Source organism: Neofelis nebulosa, chromosome 17, assembly GCF_028018385.1.
Source record: "Neofelis nebulosa isolate mNeoNeb1 chromosome 17, mNeoNeb1.pri, whole genome shotgun sequence".
Taxonomy (NCBI): Eukaryota; Metazoa; Chordata; class Mammalia; order Carnivora; family Felidae; genus Neofelis; species Neofelis nebulosa.
In genome coordinates this window covers 9,604,225-9,630,135 of record NC_080798.1, presented here as the reverse complement: position 1 = coordinate 9,630,135, position 25,911 = coordinate 9,604,225, and the positions used below count along the sequence as shown (strand labels likewise).

The following is a 25,911-nucleotide window of genomic DNA, read 5'->3' as shown; positions in this document are numbered from 1 at the left end:
ATGTGGTTGGCTATAAAAACTCTGTACCCTGCCTGTTCGAGGCCACACTCTGGTCAAGAGTGTCGGTCCCGATCCGTTGGCCTTGCCTCTCATTGCAATAAACTTTGTTGTGACTGTCCCTGGTGCCCGTAGCATTCTGTTTCAGGAGTCGTGTGGATGCAACAACCGTATAATTGGTGCTGGGTTGTTGAGCACAACAGTCAAGAAGGATTTCTTGGGGCACCCGGGGGGTGGCTCAGTAGGTTGAGTGATGGACTTCGGCTCAGGTCATGATCTCACAGTTCAGTTCATGAGTTCAAGTCCCAAATGGAGCTCTCTGCTGTCAGCACAGAGCCCGCTCCCGATCCTCTGTCTCCCTCTCTCTCTGCCCCTCCCCCAATCACGCATGTGCTGTCTCTCAAAAATAAATAAACATTACAAAATAAAGTTTTTTTTTTAAAGAAAGAAAGACTTTCTGGGGGTGTCTGGGTGGCTCAGTCGGTTAAGCATCTGACTTTGGCTCAGGTCATGATCTCACGGTTCGTGGGTTCGAGCCCTGCATCGGGCTCTGTGCTGACCTCTTGCTCAGCAACTGGAGGCTGCTTCAGATTCTGGGTCTCCCTTTCTCTCTGCCCCTCCCCTGCTCTCACTCTGTCTCTCAACAATTAATAAATATTAAAAATTTTTTTTGTTTTTAATCAAATCTTAAAAGAAAGAATGAAAGAAAGAAAGAAAGAATTCTTGAGACGTTTTTGCCGTGCAAAAGAAGTGCTTTGATTATAGCATGGGGACAAGACCCGTGGGCAGAAAGAAAGAGGCGCACCGGAATTGTGAGGTGTGACTGATTATATATTTTTTAAGTTGGAGGGGTAGGTAGAGTTTACGGAAGTCTCTAAAGGGATTTCCATATGTTAAAGAAGACTTATAGAATCCTGGAGGCCTGACTAATGTCAAACTAAGGTTGCTTTTAGTCTCTAGCAAAGCCTTAACATTAAGGCAGCTGTGAGTTCCTGAAGGAAGGTCCCCTGGGGCTCTTCCGGTCCCCAAGTTTTTATCTGTGGGCTGCAAGAGGTAAGGAAATTTAATTTTATCTGCATTTCTCTTCTCTTTGTTCTCCTCATCATAATGATTTTGCAAGGAAAGCAAAAGTCTTCCTCTATCCCTCAAGGTTTCCCAGCTGGACTAAGAATTAAACTTACACGAACTAATTAATTAATTAATTAACTAACACGAGACAGATCAATGAGAAAACAACAAAGTTGTATTACAGGCACACAGAGGACCCATAATGAACTCGAGACCCAAAGAGATAACAATGTAAATGTTTTTAAATTAAAAAAACTAAATAAAATAAAAAATTCAATTTAAAAAATAAATAAATAATAAAAACTTTTACTTATTTTTTCATGTTTTATTTTATTTTTTTCAACGTTTTTTTTTTTTTATTTATTTTTGGGACAGAGAGAGACAGAGCATGAATGGGGGAGGGGCAGAGAGAGAGGGAGACACAGAATCGGAAACAGGCTCCAGGCTCGGAGCCATCAGCCCAGAGCCTGACGCGGGGCTCGAACTCACGGACCGCGAGATCGTGACCTGGCTGAAGTCGGACGCTTAACCGACTGCGCCACCCAGGCGCCCCTTATTTTATTTTTGAGAGAAAGAGACAGAGCATGAGCGGGCAAGGGGCAGAGAGGGAGGGAGACACAGAATCCAAAGCAGGTTCTGGGCTCTAAGCTGTCAGCACAGAGCCCGATGTGGGGCTCAAACTCAGGAACTGTGAGATCATGACCTGAGCTGATGCTTAACTGACTGAGCCACCCAGGAGCCCCAATAAATAATATCGCTCTGGTTCCCACTTTAAGCAATGGTGTAACAAGAATTCTGTGTGTGTGTGTGTGTGTGTGTGTGTGTGTGTGTGTGTGTGTAAATATTATTCTTGTGTGTAACCCTGTGACTGGGTCCCCTGAAGTTTTGTGAGGTTTTTTTTAATGTTTTGTTTATTTTTTAAAAATTGTTTAATGTTTATTCAGTTTTGAGAGACAGAGACAGAGAGCGAGCAGGAGGTGGGGGGTGGGTGGAGACAGAGAGAGACGGAGACACAGAATCCAAAGTAGACTCCAGGCTCTGAGCTGTCAGCACAGCAGGGGAGGGGCGGGGGGTGGACAGAGGATCCAAAGCGGGTTCTGAGATGAGAGCACAAAGCCAGATTCGGGGCTCAAATTCACAAACTGTGAGATCATGACCCGAGCAAGGTCACTTAACCGGCTGAGCCACCCAGGTGCCTCTGGGTATCTTTTGAGGAACTACAAGGAATGTAGGGACATTCTGTTGGGACAGAGGGCAGGGGGCTGGCCTTTTTCTCGCTGGTTCCCATCAGCCTTCAGTCAGGGGCTGCCAAGAAAGTGTGATGCCTTCCCACTTTCAGGTTGGAACACATACCAGTGTGAGTGGCCACGTGAGCTCCCCCAAGATCACTTCCTGCAGAAGCAGAGAAGCTCTGGGGTGAAGCATGAGATGAAAAGCACTTTTATAATTAATTCTTTATGAGTTTTTATGAATAATCTCAGATTATGCACAGCTGAAGTAAATAACAAAGAACAGAAGGTTGGTAGGGGAAGCAAACCCGAATGGAGTATAAGAGAAGGAAATACAAAAAAGAATGGAAAAAGAGGGCACCTGGCTGGCTCAGTCAGCAGAGGGCTCGACTCTTGATCTTGGGGTTGTGAGTTCAAGCCCCACATTGGGTGTAGAGATTACTTAAAGATAAAACCTTAAAAAAAAATCTTAGCAGTATTGGGGAGGGGGTGGGGAGTGCATATTACCTTTAAAAGAATAAAAATTATAATGACAGCTGAATTTCCAATAGAAAGATCGGACCACAGAGAAAGTTATGGAATGATGATTTCAAAGTGCCAAGGAGAAAATGCCAATCTAGAATTCTATACCCAGTAAAAATATCTTTTAAAAATAAAAATGAGTGTGCCTGGGTGGCCCAGTCGATTAAATGTCTGACTTCGGCCTCAGGTCATGATCTTCTGGTTCATGGGTTCACACCCCACATCAGGCTGCTGTCAGTGCCCCTTTCCACCCATGTTTATAGCAGCATAATTCATAATAGCCAAAAGTTGAAGACAACCCACCGGTCTGTAGATGGATGCAGGGATAACCCAATGTGATGTATCCATACAATAGAATATTATTCACTCATAAAAAAGGTGCATGAGGCATTGACACAGGCTATGACACGGGTAGACCCTGATAACATTATGTCAAATAAAAAAGCCAGACACAAAAGGACACGTATTATATGCTTCCAATTCTATGAGGTACTTAGAGTTTATTTTTGTTTATTTTGAGAGAGAGAGAATCCCAAGCAGGCTCATGAGCTATCAGCACAGAGCCCGATGCAGGGCTCAAACTCGTGAACTGTGAGATCATGATCCGAGCCAGAATCAAGAATCAAATGCTTAACCAACTGAGCCACCCAGGTGCCCCTCTATGAAGCACTTAGAACCGTCAGTTGTAGAGAGGGAAAGCAGATAGACGTTATTAAGGGCTGGAGGGAAAAGGAAGCAGGGAGCAAGCCCTCAAATTGTGGCAAGTGACTGATGTCAGCCTTCTGTGACCATCTCAAGTGACCTCAAGGAAGAATCAAAAACAACTGGGGCACTCAGGTGACTCAGTCGGTTGAGCGTCCAACTTCGGCTCAGGTCACGATCTCTCAGGTTCGTGAGTTCGAGCCCCGTGTCACCTGCTTCGGATTCTGTGTCTCCCTCTTTCTCTGCCCTTCCCTGCTCATGCTCTGTCCCTCTCCCTCTCTCAAAAAGAAATAAACATTAAAAAAAATTTTTTTAAGAATTAAAAAAAAAAAAAAGGAAGAGCTGAAAACCCGGTTAAGCAGAGGCACGCAAGCAATATTTTTAATCAGATAGGATGGATACATAATGTATTGAGGTGACTTGAGGGTCTCTCTCCTGTTTCCGTGGAGACTTGGAGACGTAATTTTTACACCGGGAACAAATTACACCTTGTGACACTCAAGTATTTGGAAAACTGGTTGCAAACAAGGATACGCTTCTCCCTTTTGTATATATGATCCCCAGCAGCTAACAAGCTTTGAGGCAGTTCTTTTAATGTTTATTTATTTTTGAGAAAGAGAGAGTGCGCGCACGTGCGCGAGCAAGCGAGCGGGGGAGGGGCAGAGAGCGAGAGAGACACAGAATCTCGGAAGCAGGCTCCAGGCTCTGAGCTGCCCGCACAGAGTCCGATGGGGGGCTGGAACCCACGAACTGCGAGATCATGACCTGAGCTGAAGTCAGACGCTTAAGGGACAGAGCCCCCCAGGCGCCCCTTGAGCAGTCTTCAGAGCAACGGAGAAGACTGTTTCCCAGGCAGTGGTGAACAGAGGTCGGTTTTCTCTCAGTGGACAGGATACAGAATTTTAGCTTGGAAAGATGAAAAGGTTCTGGAGACGGACGGTGGTGATGTTTGCACAACAGTGTGAATGTGCTGAATGCCACTGTACTGTACCCTTAACGGTGGTTAAAGGGGACATGTCTGTTGCTGTATATTTTATCACAACAAAAACTTTGTCGCAGTGTAGGTGGGGGTGGAGGGAGATGCATAGAGCGCAGAGGATTTGGGGGGCAGTGAAAACACTGTATAGAAGAGGACACGGGTCGTTATACATTCGTCCAAATCCACAGAATATACAACATCGGGGGCACCTGACTGCTTCGGTCAGAGAAACAGGCAACTCTTGATCTCGGGGTTGTGAGTTCGAACCCCACGTTGGGGGTAGAGATGACTTAAATAAAATATAAATAAAATAGCTTTAAATATATATATATACAACACCAAGAGTGAACCCAAAGGTAAACTGTGTAAATCACTTTGGTGATTACCCTGTATTCAATGTAGGTTCGTCTCTAGTTTAAAAAAAAAAAAAGTACGGGGCACATGGGTGGCTCAGTGAGTTAAGCAGCTGACTGTTGATCACAGCTCAGGTCTTGATCTCATGGTGGTGAGTTGAAACCCCGCATTGGGCTTCACGCCCTGCGTGAACAATAAATTAATTAAAATAATTAATAATTAATTAAAAATAAATTACTTAAAATTTAAGTGAAAAAAAGTAGCATTCTGGTGCCTAATGTTGATACGGGAGGAAACTGTGCATGTTTGGGGACAGGGGGCATATGGGAAATCTCAGTACCTCAGTTTTGTTGTAAACCTAATACTGCTTTCATAATAATAGTCTTTTTAAAATATATTTTAAAAAAATTTTAAGGCTTATTTAATGTTGAGAGAGAGAGAGAGAGAGAGAGAGAGAGATGGAGCGCAAGTAGGGGAGGGGCAGAGAGAGGGAGACACAGAATCGGAAGCAGGCTCCAGGCTCCGAGCTGTCAGCGCAGAGCCCGAGGCGGGACTCGAACTCAGGAACGGGGAGATCATGACCTGAGTCAAAGTCGACCGCTTAGCTTAACCACCTGAGCCACCTGGGCGCCCAGAAGTGTTTTTTTGTGTGTGCTTTTTTTTTTTTTTAAGTAATCTCTACACCCAATGTGGGACTTGAACTCACAACCCCAAGATCAAGAGTCGCGTGCTCCACGGACTGAGCCAACCGGGCGCCCCCATGAAGTCTTTTTTCCAACACAAGTTTAGGGGCACCCAGCTGTCTCAGTCAGTGGAGCATTGGACTCTTGATCTCAGGGTTGTGAGTTCGAGACTCACCTTGGGTGGGCGATTACTTTTTAAAAGAGGAGTTTAGGTGCAGGGTACTAATAGACAATGTAAGCTTTAGGGTAGAATTGCATTCCTAGAGAGGAGACATTTCATAAAAGGTTAATTGACTTGACTTTTAGCGGTTCCCTGCCCTTTCCTAGAGAGCGGGGGAGCTGGCTGGGCTGGCCTCCGTCTTTGGGGAAGGGGAGGAGGGGAGGAGGGGTGGAGGTGGGGCGGGGCGGGGGCGGGAACGGGGCGGGGTTGGGGGGGCGGGGATGTTAATCAGGCCTGGCTGGGGACCTTCCAAAAGAAATCCCCAGTCGGGGTTGAAGTTATTCCGCGGACGCTCTTCGCCGGCACCTGCAGGTCAGGTGACCCTCCAGTTTAAACAGATGTAGGTGATTTGTTGTTGTTGTTGTTGTTGTTGTTGTTGTTGTTGTTGTTTTAACAGGGTCGCGGGGAGCGGGGGCCGCGTCCTCGCCGGCTGGATTCAGGCAGCTGTTCTCTTTCCCTGGAATCGGGGATCGGAGGACGTTCTCGTTCCTCGCGGGAGGGTCGCCGGTTCAGTCCCAGTAACGGTCAGCACAGTATTTTGTTACAACTGTTGGCGCGGACCTCGCAGGTCACCGGCTGGTCAACGCTCGCGGGGTGAGGAAGGCGGCGGAAGGAAAAGAAGGGGGAGGCCTGAGAGGGAAACTGAGGACCCCTCCTCCCGACCGTGTCCTCTTCCAGGGCAGAAAAAAGTCTTCCTTTCCTTGGGAAGCGCCTCTCTTTCTGGACGCCTCTAAGGAGCAGAAGTGGCTGGGGAGACCCTGGGTGCGAGGGTGGGGGGTGGGGGGTGGGGTCCCAGGGTGGGGCTCGGGGGCGGGGGGCAAGTCCCGGGATCCCCTTCCTGCTGGCTCCTCCTTCCCCTGCTCCCACCCCTTAAACCGTCCATTTTGAGGAGCCGGGGTCCGGAAGCAGATACAAAAGGCCCGCGCAGGATGAATCTCTGTCGTCGATCCCTGTTGGGGGGGGGGGGGGGGGTGGTGGTGAGGGCGTGGTTTTTTATTTTATTTGCTTATTTAGTTGTTCTTTTTGCAATCCCACCCCTCTCGTCTGCAGCCCTGCAACCCTCTATCCGTTGCAGGGAATGAGCTCTTGGGCGGCGCCACCCACAGACGCGTCCAGAAGCCGGTGCAGCGGGGATGGTGAGTGTGCCGGCTTGTCGCACGATCCAACACCGCGGGCGGGACCGGGTCGGATCCGGGGGAGTCGGGGGCAGCTGTCTGCGGAAGCCTGATTGCCGCCGCCCTGGAGGAGAGGGGAAGCCGAGAGTGGCCCACGTGCTGAGCCCTAAAAGCCCCCGGGGGAAGGGGCGGTCCCTCCACGCTGTGGTCCCTGGAGTGGGCAGGGGGATACCTGCGTGCAGCGGGGTGGGGGGGGGGGGAAGAAGGGGTTGGGGAGGGAGGGCAGGGACGGGGGAGGGGGGCTGTTCAGACCCATTAAGTGTTGGGAGTCCCTCAGCGATTAGGAAAATTCCGGGCACATTCACATGGAGAGGGTGGCCATCGGGTTCTCCTCTCCTAGAGAAAGGATTTCGGGGCGTGGGTTTGGTCCAGTGAGCACTTTCTTTCTTGGGGGGGGGGGGGGACTGAGACCTCCGTAGAGAGCGTTTCTAAAAGAACACGTTGAAAGGAGTTCAAGTGAAGTTGTCAGCATGGAACCCCATGGTCTGAACAAATTGCCTGTCCTTAGTCTCCTCCAGGAAGGTCTGGTTCACGGGAAGCTCAGCGCACAGGGAGGGGGGATGCGCTCTATCTGCCAGACGTGGGGGTTTTCTTTCCCACCTGCTTCCCTGAGACGACCCCAAATTACACATTCTCTTTGTTCGTTTGTTTTCTCCCACTGTCCCAAACATTATAATGTGTCTGAGATCGCCAGGGACTCACCTGGAACCCCCGTTGTAATGGTTTGTTGCAAGGAAAGAGATCGATTGCACCTGAGAGGAACCTGCGGAAGGAAGGGTTGGCGTTATTATAGGATCCCAAGGTGGGGGGGTGGGGGGGGAGGTGGTAGTAATTCAGGGTAGGTGTATGTAAATGGATCCGGGCTTAGATAGGCTCAAACTGAGCCCAAGGTAAAGGAGTTATCTGGTCTGGACGTTCCCTTGGAAACTACAAGGTCAAGATAGATGTGGAATGTTGTGTCCCAAACCCCTTATCAGGAGTCCTGCCCCAGGTTGCAGATCGGAGGCGAGGCCACTTCTCTGTCCCAGTGACTCAAGATCCCCCAGGCAAGAGTGGAATGTTCTCTTCTTTCCGATATGATAGGTTGTCAAATGGGCTACGAGTTTTAGGGGATAAAGTTTATCAGTGAGTTAGAAAACAGTTGAGTAAGGGTGGAGGGGGGGGAGGGACAAAAGTCCTTTTGTCTTTGCTGCTGGTTTCATCCTTGTCTGATTGCAACTGGGGGGGGGGGGACGGGACGAATGGCTGGGAGGCGGGGCGGTTCATTCATGATGGCAGGGTTGCCTAAAAATCTCCTGTTTGCCCCAAGCACCTAATGACTTTATATTATTTGAGGGTCACAGTTCTTTCTGTTTTGTGAAAACCTGGGTTCGCGTGAACCCCAGAGTAGTGAATACAAGGGGAACCCACCTAAACCGGTGACATTTTTGAGACCAACGTAGTATGGTTGCCTCTTTCTTAAACGGAATCAGTATATTTAAGAAGATGTGGGAATTTGGTTCGTGAGTTTGAGCCCCGCATCGGGCTCTGGGCTGACAGCTCAGAGCCTGGAGCCTGCTTCGGATTCTGTGTCTGCCTCTCTCTCTCTCTCTCTCAAAAATAAATAAACATCTAAAAAAATTAGAAAGTTCTTTTGTACTAAGCTTTTCTTCCCCCTCTCTCGCTATTTAAAGATTTTATTTTTAAGCAACCTCTGCACCCAACACGGGGCTCAAACTCGCAACCCTGGGATCAAGAGTCGCGCGCTTTACAAACAGCCAGCCGTGAGCCCCTGTACTACTAAGCTTTTTAAAGCCAAGAATGAGAGGTACCTGCCTGGCTCAGTCAGCAGAGTGTGGGACTCTTGATCTCAGGATTGTGGGTTCGAGCCCCACATTGGGGATAGAGATTACTTAAAATAAAATCTTTTCAAAAGTAAATAAAAATAAAACAAAAGCCAGGATGGATTGGCTGTAAGATTACATGGCAGAATAAATAAAATTAAGCTTTAATATATGAATTAAGTTTGTGAAAAATTTCATAAAGACAAGAGTACATAAAACTTAAGTAGAATTATTCTATTTTTTATTAGTTTTATTTTATTTTACTTTATTTTAATTTATTTTATTTTAGTTGTAGCCTCCATGCCCAACAGGGGACTTGAGCTCGGGACTCAGATTAAGAGTTGCACGCTCCACTGACTGAGCCAGCCAGGTACCCCACAAATAGATTTTAAAAAATTTTTGTTTCAAGTTTTATTTATTTTTGAGAGAGAGAGCATGAGTTGGGGAGAGGCAGAGAGAGAGGGAGACACAGAATCTGAAGCAGGCTCCAGGCTGTAAGCTGTCAGCACAGAGTCCCACGCGGGGCTCGAACTCACAGACTGCGAGATCATGACCTGAGCCGAAGTCGCACACTTAACCGAGCCACCCAGGCTCCCCAGAATTTTTAAAATAATGTAATAAGTAGGTAGGTCCTCAGGTTAAGGAATCAGACACTGCTGTTGGTTAGAGGCCCTCGGCCCATCCCTGCCTGACCCCCTTGCCCTGCTTCCTTCTGGGGTTAATCACCATCTTGAAATTCTTTTTAAGTTTATTTATTTTGAGAGAAAGCATGCACTCGAGTGGGGGTGGGGCAGAGAGAGAGAGAGAGAGAGAGAGAGAATCCCAAGCAGACTCCGCACTGTCAGCTGAGAGCCTGACTCGGGGCTCAAACCCACGAACCCTGAGACCGTGACCTGAGCCAAAACCAAGAGTTGAACGCTCAACCGCTGGGCCACCCAGGCAACCCGCCATCTTGAATGTTCTGTCGATCATTCTTTCGGTCTTCCTTTTTTTCCCCCGTTAAGTGTATAGTTGAAGCATTTTCAGACCTGCGGTGAATGTATAGTAATAATAAAACAAATACCCATGGAACCGTAAAGATTTGCAGATTTGCTAATATTTTGCTTTATTTGCTGTCTGTATATGAAGACATGGTCGCGTAAAGTCAGGTAGGCAGGTTGCCCTGTTTGCTGTCTGTATGCGCGTGTGTGTTCACAGATGCTCGTGCACACTTTTTTTTTGTTTGCTTTTTGCTGAACCACCGGAGAGAGACTTTTAGATATCGCGACATCTCACCCCTTGCGCCTCAACACGTCTCCCCTGAAAACAGTGCAGTTCCCAGGTTTCTGCAGGGTGTCACTGAGTCCGCCCCTCTGTTGCTTAGGGATGTGGAACCGTCCCCACCTTGGCTGCTGCTCGGACAGAACTGCCGGGATCACTTTTGTCCAGGTGTCCTTCCTGCTTCTCACGCGGAAGAGTGTCCCCTGCCACTCGGCTGGTAAAGTGCGGGCTGCAGTCCAGCAAAATGGGCAACAAATGGGACCTTGTTAGAAATCCCAGGCCCAGGCTCCTCCCCAGGCCTGGGGAACCCGATTCAGTTTCGGAAGGCAGTTCCACAATATAAATCTTGGAGTAGGATTATAGGTAGTAGATTTGGGACTGTCAGATTTTCTTTTTCTTTTTTAATTTTTTTTTTAATGTTTATTTTTGAGACAGAGAGAGACAGAGCATGAACGGGGGAGGGTCAGAGAGAGGGAGACACAGAATCCGAAACAGGCTCCAGGCTCCGAGCCATCAGCCCAGAGCCCGACGCGGGGCTCGAACTCACGGACCTGAGCGGAAGTCGGACGCTTAACCGACTGAGCCACGCAGGCGCCCCTCTTTTTTTTTTTTTTTTAATTAAAAATGTTTAATATTTACTTTTGAGAGTTGGGTGGGGGAGGGAGGGGCACAGAGGATCCGAAGCAGGCTCCGCCCACCGTTGACAGCACAGAGCCGGAAGTGGGGCTCGACCCCAGAAACCACGAGATTGTGACCTGAGCCAAAGTTGGACACTTCACCGACTGAGCCACCGGGTGCCCCAGGGCTATCAGGTTTTCTGTGTAAAAGAAATGTTTTTCACAGTATGATTGTGGCAGTTTGCATCCACACAACAGGTTTTTTGGTTTTGTCTTGTTTTGTTGTTAGTAGGCTCCATGCCCAACATGGGGCTCGAACCAGTGACCTCAAGGTCCGGAGTCGCATGCTGTACTGACTGAGCCAGCCAGGTGCCCCACACAACAGTTTTCCATATAGAAATTACAGTACACAGTGCATATCACGTCGGGATCGGCGCCGACAGTGTGGAACCTGCTTGGGATTCTCTCCCTTTCTCTCTGCCCCTCCCCGCCCAAATAAACAAACATTAAAAAATATATACTAAAAAAAAGAAAAAGAAGAATCGCACCCTCTCCCAACTGAGCCAGCCAGGCGCCCCGGGAGCGGGATTCCTTTTAGGCAGGGCGCAAACACCAGGCATAGGTGCCATTCGTTCCTCGTACAGGCTCATGGTGTGACGGGCACTCGCTCCCCTCCCTTTCGTTGACCACCCGGGAACAGTTGGTGCGTGGGAAAGTCCCAGCCACGTAACCGCTCCCTGGCGCAGTTGAAGCCAAATTCCAGGGTTGGATGCTTAACGGGCTGTGCCCCCCCCAGGCGCCCCCTGAGGGTTTTTGTTTTCTTTTATTCTTATTTATTATTTAATTTTTTTTTTAAGAGAGATCACAAGCGGGGGAGGGGAGCAGAGGGAGCGAGAGAGGAGACAGAACCCCAAGCAGGCTCTGTCAGCCCAGAGCCCGTCGCGGGGCTCAAACTCACCAACCAAGAGATCATGAGCTGAGCCGAAATCCAGAGTCTAATGCCTTCCCCGACTGAGCCACACAGGTGCCCCGAGAGGGCTGTTTTATGGCCCCTTTGGTTTCCCCTTTTTGGGGATCATGATGAGTTCGCATGTTAGTAACGAGTCTGTTTCAATCAGTTGCACAGTTACGGTTCAGAATCTCCCAAACTGGGCCATTGGCAGACCCCTAACAGTCAACGTCTGTATTTCTTCTTTCTTTCTTTCTTTCTTTCTTTCTTTCTTTCTTTCTTTCTTTCTTTCTTTCCAGCCTCTGTATTTCTTTTTTTTTTAATTTTTTTTTAACCTTTATTTATTTTTGAGACAGAGAGAGACAGAGCATGAACGGGGGAGGGGCAGAGAGAGAGGGAGACACAGAATGGGAAGCAGGCTCCAGGCTCTGAGCCACCAGCCCAGAGCCCGACGCGGGGCTCGAACTCACGGACCGCGAGATCATGACCTGAGCCGAAGTCGGATGCTTAACCGACTGAGCCACCCAGGCGCCCCAGCCTCTGTATTTCTTAACACAGTCTAGGGTGGCTTCTCCGCCTTCTGACAGCACAGGGTCCCTCAGACTCACCCTGTGGATTTTCTCTTCCTAAATCAGCCCATTTCTCAGGGCTTCCTGCTTATTCTGGGCGCTTTCTCTCCAGAGATTTGCCAGGGAAGTGTGTGTGTGTGTGTGTGTGTGTGTGTGTGTGTGTGTGTGTGGTTCCTGCTGATACTTTATCCTAAAGTCGGCCACTTTTGAACTCTAAAAAAAATGTTTTTAAGTTTATTTAAGTAATCTTTTTGCCAAACGTGGGGCTTGAACTCACAACCTCCAGATCAAGAGTCACACGCTCTTCTGACTTTGAGCAAACCAGGCGCCCTGACTTTTTAATGTTTTTATTTATTTTTGAGAGAGAGAGAGGGAGACACAGAATCCGAAGCAGGCTCCGGGCTCTGAGCTGTCAGCACAGAGCCCGACGCAGGACTGGAACTCGTGAACTACGAGATCATGACCTGAGCCAAAGTCGGATGCTCAACCGACTGAGCCACCCAGGCGCCCCCCTGACTTCTTAAAATTTTAGATTTGAAATCTTTCTTCTCGGGCTAAAAGCCTTGCTTCCTTATGAACACAGTCCCTTTGACTGATCCTGCAGTGTATATAAAATATCTATAAGAGGGCGCCCGAGTGGCTCAGTCGGTAAGCGTCCGACTTCGGCGCAGGCCATGATCTCACGGTTCGTGGGTTCAAGCCCCACGTCGGGCTCTGCGCTGACAGCTCGGAGCCCGGAGCCTGCTTCGGATTCTGTGTCTCCCTCTCTCTCTGCTCCTCCCCCACTCACGCTCTGTCTCTCAAAAATAAATAAACATTAAAGAAAAATAAAAAATAAATAAAATATCTGTAAGATATTTCTGTAAGAAATATCTTCTGTAAGAAGCAGGGTCAATATTGGCCTAGCAGTAAGGCGTAGTTTCCTTTCTTTCGGATGACGGGCTATTATTACGTGCTAAGGTTGTAGCGTCCCTCAAATTAACTTTCCACCCCAAGTGGTTGATCTGCCGGCTTGATGGGCTCCTGGCGTCATTTATTTGACTTTCCCTATTTGGGGGATTTTCTTATCGAATGTGTGAACATTACCTCGTTCCTAATTAAAGTCTATATAACAGGGTTTGGGGGTAGCTGGGTGGCTCGGTCGGCTGTGTCCAACTCTCGGCTTCAGTTCATGTCGTGATCCCAGGGTCATGGGATCGAGCCCCACATTGGGCTCCGAGCTGAGTGTAGTGCCTGCCTGGGATTCTCTCTCTCTCTCTCTCTCTCTCCCTCTGCCCCTCCCTCCCCCCCTCACACTCTCTCTCTCTTTCCCTTAAATTGTGTGTGTGTCTGTCTGTATATATATATATATATATATATATATATATATATATCATGTGATATCACTTTACATCCGTGGATAAGAGATCTCACTCATTCTTTTTTTTTTTTAAGTGTTTGTTTATTTTTGAGAGAGAGAGAGAGAGACACAGCCCGAGTGGGAGAGGGGCAGAGAGAGAGGGACACACAGAAGCCAAAGCAGAACTCTCAGCACATCTCAGTTCAGCCTGATGTGGGGCTCGAACTCACGAACCCTGAGATCATGAACTGAGCCAAAATGAAGTCGGATGCTTAGCTGACTGAGCCACCCAGGCGCCCCGAGAGGTGGGCTGGCTTAATATACGACTGGCAAACGCCTTTCCTTGGCCCGCCTTCGTTGCAGACAACCCACCCCAGTCTCCACTTCTGAAGAATATCGTGTGACATTCTTCCCCTCCGTGTGTCTGTGTCCAGATTTCCTGTTCTTGTGAGACCTCGGTCGATTGGAATAGGGCCCACCTACCCCAGCGTGACCTCCTGGTACCCCTTGCGAATCCGCAAATGCCTCATTTCCAAATCGGGGTCACATTCATAGGTACTGGGGGGGGTGGTTAGGACTTCGGCCTGTCCTCGGGAAGGGTCGCGACTCCGCCGGTAACCGTGCCCCAAATGGGCGTGTTGTTTTAGGACACCGTGACCTTCACAGACGTGGCCGTGAATTTCACCAAGGAGGAATGGGCCCTGCTGGACCCCGCGCAGAGAAATCTCTACAGAGACGTGATGCTGGAGAACTGCAGGAACCTGGCCTCCGTGGGTGAGGATGCTACCCTCCCTCGCTTACCCGTGGGGGCCCAACGCGAGTCTGGCCCTTCCTGAGTTCCCGGAGGGCTGCTGAGAAACGGGGCCAGGACCGTTAAGCAGCGGCGCTGCGGCCCCTGCCCCCCCCCCCCCCCATGAGAGGGGAACTCTGTCCGTCGCGGTACATTTGTATTCGCTTCACGATTCACAGCCCTCGGGGGATCCTTAGGTGGGTGAACACGGAGCGCAGAGGGTGTTGGCGCATTCGTGAGGGAAGTGGAGGGACCGCTTCAGTGCGGCAGAGTCCTACTTGCTTGGCTTCAGAACCCCTGCTTCAGGGAGTTTCTGTTTCTGGCACCGCTGTCTTCCCCCCCACCCCCCCCACCCCCCACCGTGACCAGGATCTCAACGAGGCACCCCCTAGTCTGGTCTCCCATTTGGACGAGCAAGGAGCAGGTCTGGGAATGGTGCAGGGGGGTAAGTTGACCCCTGCACCTGCTCGCCAGGCAGATAGGAATCCTCACAAGGAAGGATTTTACAAGGTGGAATTTATTTTTCTTTTGCTTATTGGTGAGAGAGACCCAGTGCGAGCAGGGGAGGGGCAGAGAGAGAGGGAGACACGGGATCTGAAGCAGGCTCCAGGCTCCGAGCTGCCAGCACCCCAGAAGGAGACCTTCTGGGCCACGAAGCGGTCACTCCCTTACTCTCCCCTCCAGCCCTGGGCGACCACTAATCTGCTTTCTGTCTCTGTAGATTGACCTACGCTAGATATTTCATATACGTGGAACGAGACAAAATGTGGTCGTCCGTGTCTGTCTTCTTTCACTCGATACGATGCTTTCGAGGTCCAGCCCTCTTGCCATCAGCTATCCGCGCATCACGGATGGTCTGTGGCCAGACTATATTTTGTTTCTCCACCCATCTGCTTGATGGGCAGTTGATTTATTTCCACCGTGTGAACACGCCTATACCTGTATCTGTTACGACGTCTGTTTTCAACTCCCGTGGGTAGATACTCGGGAAGTGGATTGGCCAGGTCGTATGGTAATTCTCTGTTTCACTTTTTGAGGAACCACCGCTGTTTTCCACAGGGCTGAGAGGCGTTCTTCATCAACATTTCCACATTGGTTGGGCATGGAGGGCGGGGGGGGGGGCGCCTGGGTGGCTCAGTCGGTCAAGCGTCCAACTCTTGGTTTCGGCTCAGGTCACGATCTCATGGTTCATGGGTTTGAGCCCCGCAGCGGGCTCTGTGGGGCTTGGGATATTCTCTCTCTCTCTCTCTCTCTCTCTCTCTCTCTCTCTGTGTCCCTCTCCTTAAGAATAATAAAAAGAAAGAATCCATTTCATCTGGGAGGCGAGCTAAGACTCTAACACGCATCAGAATCGTCCAGGCTTTTATTCTTCTTTTTGTCCCAAAGACCTGTGCCCCTTTAAAGTCACACACGGACTCTGTCTTAGTCCGTCCGGGCTGACGCCATACCATGTTCCAGGTGGCTTTCACACATTTGTCTCTTCACTGGGAAGTCCAAGGTCAAGGTGCCAGTAGGTTTGGTTCCCAGCCAGGCCTCTCTTCCTGGTTTGCAGACGGCCGCCTTCTTGCTGTGTTCTCAACGTGCTAGAGAGAGAGCGAGCTCCGTTCTGCTTTTGTAAGGACACCAGTCCCTTTGTGGGGGCCCCACCGTCACATTCTCATCTAGACCTGATTACCTCCCAGAGGCCCCCCCTGCAAATCCCCTCATCACATGGGGGATGAGGGCTTCAACATAATGGATTTCTGGGCGACACAAAAACAGTCCATGGCAGGCTCTTTGTCCAGTTCTCTTCCATGAGGCTACACCTTCCTGACGACTCCTTTCCTCGATCCCTGAACAAGCGTTTCGTAGCGGGTCCCGTCCACACAGCACCCATCCTCACTGCAGTCGGGCTCCCGGCACGGCCCAAATCCCTGATGTCTTTCCGCTCTCTTGCTCACTCTTCCTTCCCTCTCGTGCAGAGTGACCGTTTGACAAGAAACCCACCTGGGCACTTCCCTGTCTTATCCTCCCCAACCCATCCCCAACCCACCTTGACTCTCAACAAAGAACTTGACTTTTGTGCACTTTATTTCAGACTCGCTGAATCAACATAAGACCCAAAACTCAACCCCCCGGCAGGACATTCTCACCGAGAAGACCCCTCAAGGAGCGAACAGAGTGTGTGCCGTGAGCCGCAGTTCCCGGCCCTCCCCGTGGGGAAAAGACTGGAAATGCCACGAGACGGGGGAGCCGCCCAAGCAAAGGGACCCAAAGTGGCAGCAAGCTGCGGGCGTTCACAAGAAGGGCGAGTCTCCGGTCAGAATCTGTGAATATTGCGAGACGAAGGACGATCCTAAACCAGGCTCCAAGCTTGTGCCTTCCCGGAGAGATGCCTCAAGAAACCGTATCCCAAACTGGGGCTCAGGTATCCTGAAACAAAATCCTGTCCTAACCAGTAATCAAAAGATCTATAAAAACTACGGATATGATAGACTCTTATGGCAAAGCATTGTCTTGATCCCATTTGTGAGGAGTCAGACAGGGCTGGAGTCAAACGTGTGGCCTCACGATTACAACAATGTGCTTCACAGCCATAATAACATTCGCATGGGGACGGACGTTCATGAATGGGATCCATTTGGAAAAGCCTTTGGTGAAGACGTTTGCCTCAATGTATGCAGGACTCACGTTACAGAGAAAACCTACGCGTCCGATCCGTGTGGAATCACCTTCCGACATAGCTTGATCCATGAGGCACAGAGGCAATCCTGTATGGTGGAGGCAAATCATGAGAATAAGCAAGATGAGAAATCCTTTGCCCACCCTGCAAATTCTGACTCACGCAAGGAGACTAGGCCCGGAGGGGGGAAATACAAATGTCAAGAATGTAGGAAATCTTACCTGTATCAGTCGTCTCTCGTGAGACACATGGAAATTCACACCGGAGAAAAACCCTACGAATGCCAGACATGTGGGAAAGCCTTTAAATATTCCTTACACCTTAACAAACACTTACAAAAGCACATTATCAAGAAGCCCTATAAATGTGGGCGATGTGGGGAGACCTTCAATGAGTTCTCAAAGCTTGCCGAACATAGAAGGGTTCATATCGTAGAAAAACCCTATAAATGCGAGGAATGTGGGAAAGCCTTCATCAGTTCTCACAGATTTAAAAACCACCTAAAAACTCACAGTTGACGGGCACCTGGCTAGCCCATTCGGAAGAGCGCGATCTCAAAGTCACGCCTTCAAGCTCCACGTGGGCTGTGGAGATTGCCTAAATAAATAAACTTGAAAAAAAAAATACAAAACAAAACTCACAGTTGAGAGGGGTCCTGCGAATGAAAGGAATGTGGGAGAAGTTTCATTAGTTTTCTCGAAATAACGAGCACATGAGGACGTTTTGGGAGGGAGTTCGAGTCTTCCCTGAATGACAGAAATGTGAGAACCCAACACCTTGACATATTCACACCGTATGTAGGTAAGGTCTCTGGAAAGTTTGTCATCTTTTTTCAGCTTTGCTAGACGTTTCCCCTTGCACTGGAGACACGCCCTGTGAATCTAAGGAATCTGGAAAAACCTTCAAGGTTGTCTCAGTGTAATCCTTGCACGAATTCACACTTTGGAGACTCGTCGTGGGAGTAAGGAACATGAGAAACACCTCTTTAAACATTCGTCCCTTAAGTTACCCAAAAGACTACATCCTGGAGATGATTCTAAGATTGTAATAGATCCAGGAAAGTCTCCCTGCTTCCAAGGCACAAATGAATACATAGTAGGAGAGAAACACAGTAAATGTTAGGATTGCTGCCACTGCCTTGCCTCATCCTTCATCTGGGACCAAAATTCATTCCTTTCCAGTTTCGGTTCTCTAATAAAATCCTCCTAGATGATGAATATGCTCTCTGTGTGCCTTTCCAGCTCTGAATTTTCAATATGCAGTAGCTTTGTTAGTATTTACACACGGGTGTTCTCACCAACACGAGGCCCCGTTTGAGCCTCATTTATTTTTTGATTTTTTTTTTTTAATTTTTTTTTTCAACGTTTTAAATTTATTTTTGGGACAGAGAGAGACAGAGCATGAACGGGGGAGGGGCAGAGAGAGAGGGAGACACAGAATCGGAAACAGGCTCCAGGCTCCAAGCCATCAGCCCAGAGCCTGACGCGGGGCTCGAACTCACGGACCGCGAGATCGTGACCTGGCTGAAGTCGGACGCTTAACCGACTGCGCCACCCAGGCGCCCCTTGATTTTTTTTTAATACTTATTTCTGAGAGAGAGAGAGAGACAGCATGAGCAGGGGAGGGGCAGAGAGAGAGTGAGGCAGAGAATCCGAAGCAGGCTCCAGGCTCCGAGCTGTCAGCACAGAGCCTGATGCGGGGCTCGAACTCATGGACCTCAAGACCATGACCTGAGCCAAAGCCGGACACTTAACCAACTGAGCCACCCAGGCGCCCCTGAGCCTCCTTTAATTCAAGTTGGGGTTTGGTGTGCTCTGGGATAACATTTTTGTTGTCAGTTGGTTGTTATTGGTCATGACTTGACTGCATTATGGTCTGAGTATGTGGTCTTTATGATGCTGCTGTGGGACATGTGTTCTGATGTTCATTTCAGTCCCATGGGGCTGACTTCCGTCAACTGCCTGGCCACATGCATTCTTCTCATCCTCTTTAGTAAGTATAAGGGTCCATAGACTTGTTTTTGCAGAGTTAGCCCTGTTGAAGGTTTGTAAATGCATTTTCTACATTTTCTCATAACGGGTAGTGGGTAGATCTTAGAGCCCTGACAGAATTCACTGGCTTGGATTCCTAGAAAGCTGTACGAAAGACGAGAGTGTCACTCATTTGGTCTTAACTAAGTTCCCATTGCTCTCTTTCCTAGCTGCTCTCTGGAGACTGGCTGAAATTCCCTGAATTAGCACAAGCAACTTTAGGATCATTGAAATGAAGGTCACGGTCCCAATAACACAACCTTCAAAACACAAGAGTCCTCACTCCCCTGGACATGTTTTTGAGTGTCTGTGGCTGCAACAGACTGTGTGGCTAGACTAAGTAGATGAAGCAAGCCCCTGATTTGATTAAGAAGCATTTTAAGGGAGATTTTTTTAAACACGGAATTTCTTTGGTGTTGGGTGGGATCAGGGTTCAGTACCTGTCTGAATGGTCAAGATTCTTGAGTGTTTCACATTCTCTTACTAACAAAATTTTTGATTCTTGGTCTTTTACTGAGTAAGCTTGTAATACAATGCCCCATTAGAGAATTGTATTCTCAAAGTCTTTTAAAGTTTTTTTAATGTTCATTTAATTTTGGGGAGAGAGAGAGAGAGACAGCATGAGTGTGGGAGGGGCACAGAGAAAGGGAGACACAGAATCCGAAGCAGGCTCCAGGCTCCTAGCTGTCAGTACAGAGCCCGACGCAGGGCTCAAACTCATGGACCTCGAGATCATGACCTGAGCCAAAGCCGGACACTTAACCAACTGAGCCTCCCAGGTGCCCTGATGGAAGTCTTACAGCTTTGTCAATTCTTGCCTAATGTATTTGTAGACAATGTTATTAGATGCATAGGAGTTTGGGCATTTTCTTTATTACAGGTGAGTTTTTTGCTTACTGTATGTTTTAACCATCTTTTCTACTAACACTTTATTTTTGTTCATTCATATATTGAGGGAAAGCCCCTTACTATGTGGAAGACTTTACATATATCACTCCATTTATCACTCACCACCACTCCACAAATAAATGCTTATCTCCTTCTTATAACTCAGGAAACTGAAGCACAGAAGTTAAGGAAACTTGCTGATGTTAAACAGTTTCCTTTGAGTTTCAAAGCAGTGGGTGTTTTCATGGTCAAGTTCAGGCTTTCGCACATGTATTAGTTTCCTGTTGTTACAACAAATTATCACAAATATAGGGGCTTTAGACAACCCAAATCTCTCATGTTACATTGCTGGCAGTCAGAAGTCCAGAATGGGTCTCGCTGGGTGAAAATCAACGTGTCTGCAGGGCTATATTTTCTGGAAGCTCTAGGGGAAAGTTTATGTTCTTGCCTTCTCCAGCTTTTAGAGGCCACCCACATTCCTTTGTTGATGGCCCCTTCTCCATCTAAACCAGCAACAGGGGTTGAATTCTCACATCACATCCCTCTGACCCATGATTCTAAGAGTCCTTCCTCTTTCATTTATAGGGACACCTATGACTACATTGGGCCCATCCAGATAGCCCAGAATCATCTCCCATCTCAGATCAACTTATTAGCAACTCTTAATTCCATCTGTGACCTTAATTCCCTTTTGCTATATAGGATAACATACGCACAGGCTCTGGACATTAGCACATACACATCTTTGGGGGCCATTCTTCTGTCTACCAAGTAACTTATGAAATTATCAAGCTTATTAACTGACTGAAAGAAAACCTTCAAACCTTAAAGTTATTCTGGCCTTTGAGACTGTGCTGTTCATCACAGATATTTTCCTGAGCATCTCCTTGAGGCCAAGGACTGTGGAAGACTCTGGGTCTCTATCGGGTCAGCAAATTTTTTCTATGGAGAGCCAAAGAGGAAACATTTTAGGCTCTGTGGGCCAGATTGTCCCTGTCTCCACTGCCCAGCTCTTCCTTTGTCGCATAAAGCAGCCGTAGACCATACACAACAAATGGATGCGGCTGTGTCATTTCTGGACACTAAAACTTCGAATTACACATACTTTTCCCATATCACAAAATAGTCTTTTGATTATTTTTTTTTCCAATTTAAGTTTCGTTTTTATTTAGGTAATCTCTCCACCCAACACGGGGCTTGAACTCACAATCCCACAATCAAGAGTCACATGCTCTACCGCCAGCCAGGTGCCCCCCAAAACGTAAAAGCATTCTTGGCTCATGGGCCTGATTTGGGCAACAGACTGTAATTTGCTGGCCACTGGCCTAAAGGAAAGAACAAAACAAGCTTTTATCTCATGCTTTCTTGTGGATAAGACATATATAGAGGCGTGGCTCTCTATCCTGATGTTTTTATTTTTCTTCTCAATTTTTTTAAAAATTGGAAAATATGGCGACCCAAATTCTACAGAGATGGATAGATACAGTTAAAAGTCAGTCGGGGCGCCTTGGTGGTTCAGTCACTTACGTGTCTGACTACAGCTTAGGTCATGATCTCATGGTTCACGGGTTCAAGCCCCACAGCAGGCTCTCTGCTGTCAGCACAGAGCCTGCTTTGGATCCTGTCTCCCGCTCTCTCTGCCCTTCCCCCACCTGCGCTCACTCTGTCTCTCAAAAACAAAACATTAAAAAAAATTCTTTGAAATAAATGTCTTTAACCAATTTGTAAATAAATACGTACATACATACGTAAATAGAAGTCAATAAAGAGATCCCCACATACCATCCAGGCCCATCACAAATTTATTTTGAATTTTTTTGTGTGTGTTTACTGCCCCTGCATAAATTCCCGAATCTATTTTCTGATTTTAGCCGTCAATATTGCTGCGTTGTACCGGACGCACGAGTCCAACCGAAAAGCATTTCAGACAGGAGATGAATTGGATGATTCCATTCGTATGAAATTTCCAGAAGAAGCAAATCTGGAGAGACAAGATCGCCCCAGCGGGAGGTGGGGCAGGAAGCTGACCGCAGGCTGGCAAGAGGGAAACTTCGGGGACGGAGGCAATGATCCAAGACTGGGCTGTGGTGATGATTGTAGGACTCTGTAACTTTGTGAAAAGTCAGTGCATATTCACTGACAATGAGTGGCTTTTACGATCCGTAAATTACCCGTGACGGCAAGAAAGGGGGAAAGGAGAGGGGAAAAGGGACATCAAAGGCCTTCTTGGGTGTCCACAGCTGCGGGGTGCCCAAAAGCTCTGCGAAGTTCAGCTCCGGGTGTTTGGGGAGGGCCTGGGGGCGGGGGCGGCCTGTGAATGAAAGAGCGCTTGGCCCTCCCCCCCCCTCCCCCAAGCCCCACCGCCTGCGACTGTCGCCCACCGATTTGTCCTCGGATCACGAATGGATGCATTCAGTCTCTCCCTGTCGGCCCCAGACCAGGCTGAGGGGGCTGGAGCCACTGTTACCCCCCAGGGAGCACCGTGCGGAGAGAAAGGATCCTGGCTGGGAGTCAATCCCTGAACTCAACTCCAAGGAGAGGCGAGGAAGGGTGTGGCTTTGGGGATTCCTCCTGCCGCCCCATTGCCTCCCTCCTCGGTTCCTACAGGTGCAACATGAGAATTTGTAACCATTGGTTTCACAGAAATCCTAGGGCTTCTAAGTGCTTTGCGGACACGAACTCGTTTCATGCCCACGCCAACCCTGTGCGGTGGGTGCTATCTTCCCACTTTATAGCAGAGAAAACTGAGGCACAGAGAGGCTAAGCCAGCTGCCCAAGGTCACACAGCCAGCTGTCCGGCACCACACTTGCCTCTAAGCCCTAGGCGGGGAGGCGTCCCTGCGGTGGCGGGGTCGCGACTGTGGCTTCTTGTCTGTCCTCCCCACCGGGAAGCGAGCTCTGGGAGCAGCGACCCCGTCTGGGGCACAGAGAGAGGCATCGGCTGAACACTGCGGAATAAGAAAGGAGGGGTGGGCCTCAGGATGGCCGCATCCCTTGCCGGCCTCCCAAGCCTCCCCACCGCGCTCTGCTCCGGGAGCTGTCTTCGTGGCGGGGCCTCCAGTCCCAGCGAACGGATCCTCTGGGCGACGCTGGACCAGAAGGAAACCCGGGCCTGGAGGGTCGGACCGAGCCGAGCCCTCTCGCGGCGGGACACGGGCGCCACCTGGCGGCGGAGTCCCGCCAACGCAGCGCCGCCGAGAGACGGGGGTTCGCTCTGGGCGAGGCTCTCAGAACGTTCCCGGCGGTGGTCCGGAAAGCAGTGCGAAGCTGGGGACCGTCTGTTGGCTTCCAGACCTTTCTGACCGTGATGCACAGCAAGAAATCGTCTCGCATCACCATAGTTTCGGGAAATGCCACCCTGTACGGCATGATTTTTTTTATTCTACTCTATTCCTGTTTTGAAATGCCGGTCCGGTCCCCTTGAACTGATTTACTCTCTAATAAATCTCCACTGGTAATCAGGATAGAGTTATCCATGGCCTCGATTATCCTCAGGTGTTTTCTTTTTCTTTCCAGCCGACAAAGGTTGCGATGGAGAAAGTGTTCGCACCCGGACCGCTCCCCAGCGGTCGTCTCTCGCCACCTCCCCAGGGAGTCCCCTGCCAGCCCCGATTCAGGATACACTGGGCTCAGAGAGGCTAAGACACTTGTCCAAGGCCACACAGGTTATATGCAGCATGGCTAGTGTCTGCCTCACTCCTGGAGGATAGAAATCACCAAGTGCTCCAAATATCAGTGCTATGAAGTATAGTTTAGTTCAGTCCTTTCTCCGTTTTTGCCAAGAAGATTGTGCTGCACCGGCCTGCTGGGGTTTTGATGCTTTTTAATATAGATTAATGACGTTCCAGAGCTCGTGCTTAAAAATGCGAGTCGTCAGGGGGCGCCTGGGTGGCTCAGTCAGTTGAGCCTCTGACTGCAGCTCAGGTCATGATCTCGCGGTTCGTGGGTTCGAGCCCCACGTCGGGCTCTGGGCTGACGGCTCGGAGCCTGGAGCCTGCTTCGGATTCGGTGTCTCCCTCTCTCTCTGCCGCTCCCCTGCTCATGCTGTCTCTCTCTCTCTCTCTCTCTCTCTCTCTCTGAAATAAATACTAAAAAATCAAAAAATAAACAGGCTCAAACAGGGCCTCGTGTTGGTGAGAACACCCGTGTGTAAATACTAACAAAGCTACTGAATATTGAAAATTCAGAGCTGGAAAGGCACACAGAGAGCATATTCATCATCTCGGAGGATTTTATTAGAGAACCAAAACTAGAAAGGAATGAATTTTGGTCCCAGATGAAGGATGAGGCAAGGCAGTGGCAGCAATCCTAAATTTACTGTGTTTCTCTCCTACTATGTATTCATCTGTGCCTTGGAAGCTGGGAGACTTTCCTGGATCTATTACAATCTTAGAATCATCTCCAGGATGTAGTCTCTTGGGTAACTTAAGGGGCGAATGCTTAAAGAGGCGTTTCTCATGTTCCTTACTCCCACGACGAGTCTCTCCCGTCTCTCTGCCCCTCCCCTGCTCGCGCAAACTCTTTCTCTCCCTCCCTCTCAAAACAAATAAAAGCATTGAAATTTAAATTTTTATCAAAGTTTGTTGATTCATGGGAATGCAAGCTGGTGCAGCCACTCTGGAAAACAGTATGGAGGTTCCTCAAAAAACTAAAAATAGAACCACCCTACGACCCAGCCATCGCACTATTAGACATTTATCCAAGGGATACAGGGGTGCTGTTTCGAAGGGACACATTCACCCCAATGTTTATAGCAGCACTATCGACAACAGCCAAAGTATGGAAAGAGCCCAAATGTCCATCGATGGATGAATGGGTAAAGAAGATGTGGTCTATATATCCAATGGAGTATTACTCGGCAATCAAAAAGAATGAAATCTTGCCATTTGCAACTACGTGGATGGGACTGGAGGGTATCATGCTAAGTGAAATTAGTCAGTCAGAGAAAGACAAACATCATATGACTTCACTCATACGAGGACTCTGAGACAAAACAGATGAACATAAGGGAAGGGAAGCAAAAATAATCTAAAAACAGGAGGGGGACAAAACAGAAGAGACTCATAAGTAGGGAGAACAAACTGAGGGTTCCTGGAGGGGTTGTGGGAGGGGGGATGGGCTAAATGGGGAAAGGGCACTAAGGAATCTCCTCCCGAAATCACTGTTGCACTCTATGCTCATTTGGATGTAAATTAAAAAAAAAAAAAGTTTGTTGATTCAGAAAGGAAGTAATATTCTTCCTAGAGTTGCCTAGTAAACATACTCCCTTGCTATTCAAATGTGCATGCAGCTGTTGGGATCCTTGTAATTCTTGTACCTAAAATTCTGTACCTGGAATTAATCGCTTGTCCAGTAAAATAATTGGACAATCAAAGGTGGAGAAGCCAGCTGTGATCGCTAGTGGGGTTATGATGACCTCTGACCTCCAGAAGGTCAACCAGGTCCATCTTGAATGGACAGGGCTCGACATCACTGGCTTGACCCTTAAACAAAATATCTCTTTAAGATGGGGATATGTTAATGCAGGGGACACCTGGGTGGCTCAGTGGGTTGAGCGTCTGACTCTCGATTTCAGCTCAGGTCACGATCTCTCGGTTTGTGAGTTCACACCCCGCGTTGGGCTCCATGCCGACGGTATGGAGCCTGCTTGCGATTCTCGCGTTCTCTCTCAAAAAATAAGTAAATAAGTACATACGCAAATACATACATAAATCTTGCAGTGTAAATAAACAAATACAGTCTTGCAGTGAAAATACGCATCTACAGTTCAGTTGAGAGAATTTCGCGGGGAGAGAACACACAATTTGTCACTCCAGGTAACCTGTACTGGAAAGGGTGTGCACAAAAGCTCAGATGTGCAATTAAAGTGTTTTGCTCTTATAATTGACGCTGCGATGCTGTGTGCGTGTGTGCGTGTGTGTGTGTGTGTGTGTGTGACAGTAACCTACGTGATTGCAGCATCACAGAGCATCCACGAGTTCAGGAATGTCACCGGTGAAATACGCAGCTGGTCATTCATGCTCCCGGGGCAAGGTCAAAGCCAACGTTGATTGGC

At 48.7% G+C, this 25,911-nt stretch overlaps 1 protein-coding gene across 7 annotated transcripts; it reads left to right on the top strand.

Annotated features, from left to right (window-relative positions):
* Positions 1-6,005: 6,005 nt before the first annotated feature.
* Positions 6,006-18,155, top strand: ZNF114 (zinc finger protein 114). Of its 7 annotated transcripts, none has more exons than XM_058707943.1 (5): positions 6,006-6,094; positions 6,805-6,890; positions 10,116-10,229; positions 14,134-14,260; positions 16,354-18,155. In XM_058707943.1, exons 2-5 carry the CDS (start codon positions 6,888-6,890, stop codon positions 17,454-17,456), a joined length of 1,347 nt encoding a protein of 448 aa, XP_058563926.1. In that variant the 5' UTR covers positions 6,006-6,094; positions 6,805-6,887; the 3' UTR covers positions 17,457-18,155. The 7 variants fall into 7 exon arrangements, with proteins under 7 accessions (XP_058563926.1, XP_058563928.1, XP_058563923.1 ...); XM_058707940.1 differs by lacking the exon at positions 6,006-6,094 and adding an exon at positions 6,141-6,348; XM_058707946.1 differs by lacking the exons at positions 6,006-6,094; positions 10,116-10,229 and adding exons at positions 6,143-6,348; positions 13,921-14,041.
* Positions 18,156-25,911: the final 7,756 nt, after the last annotated feature.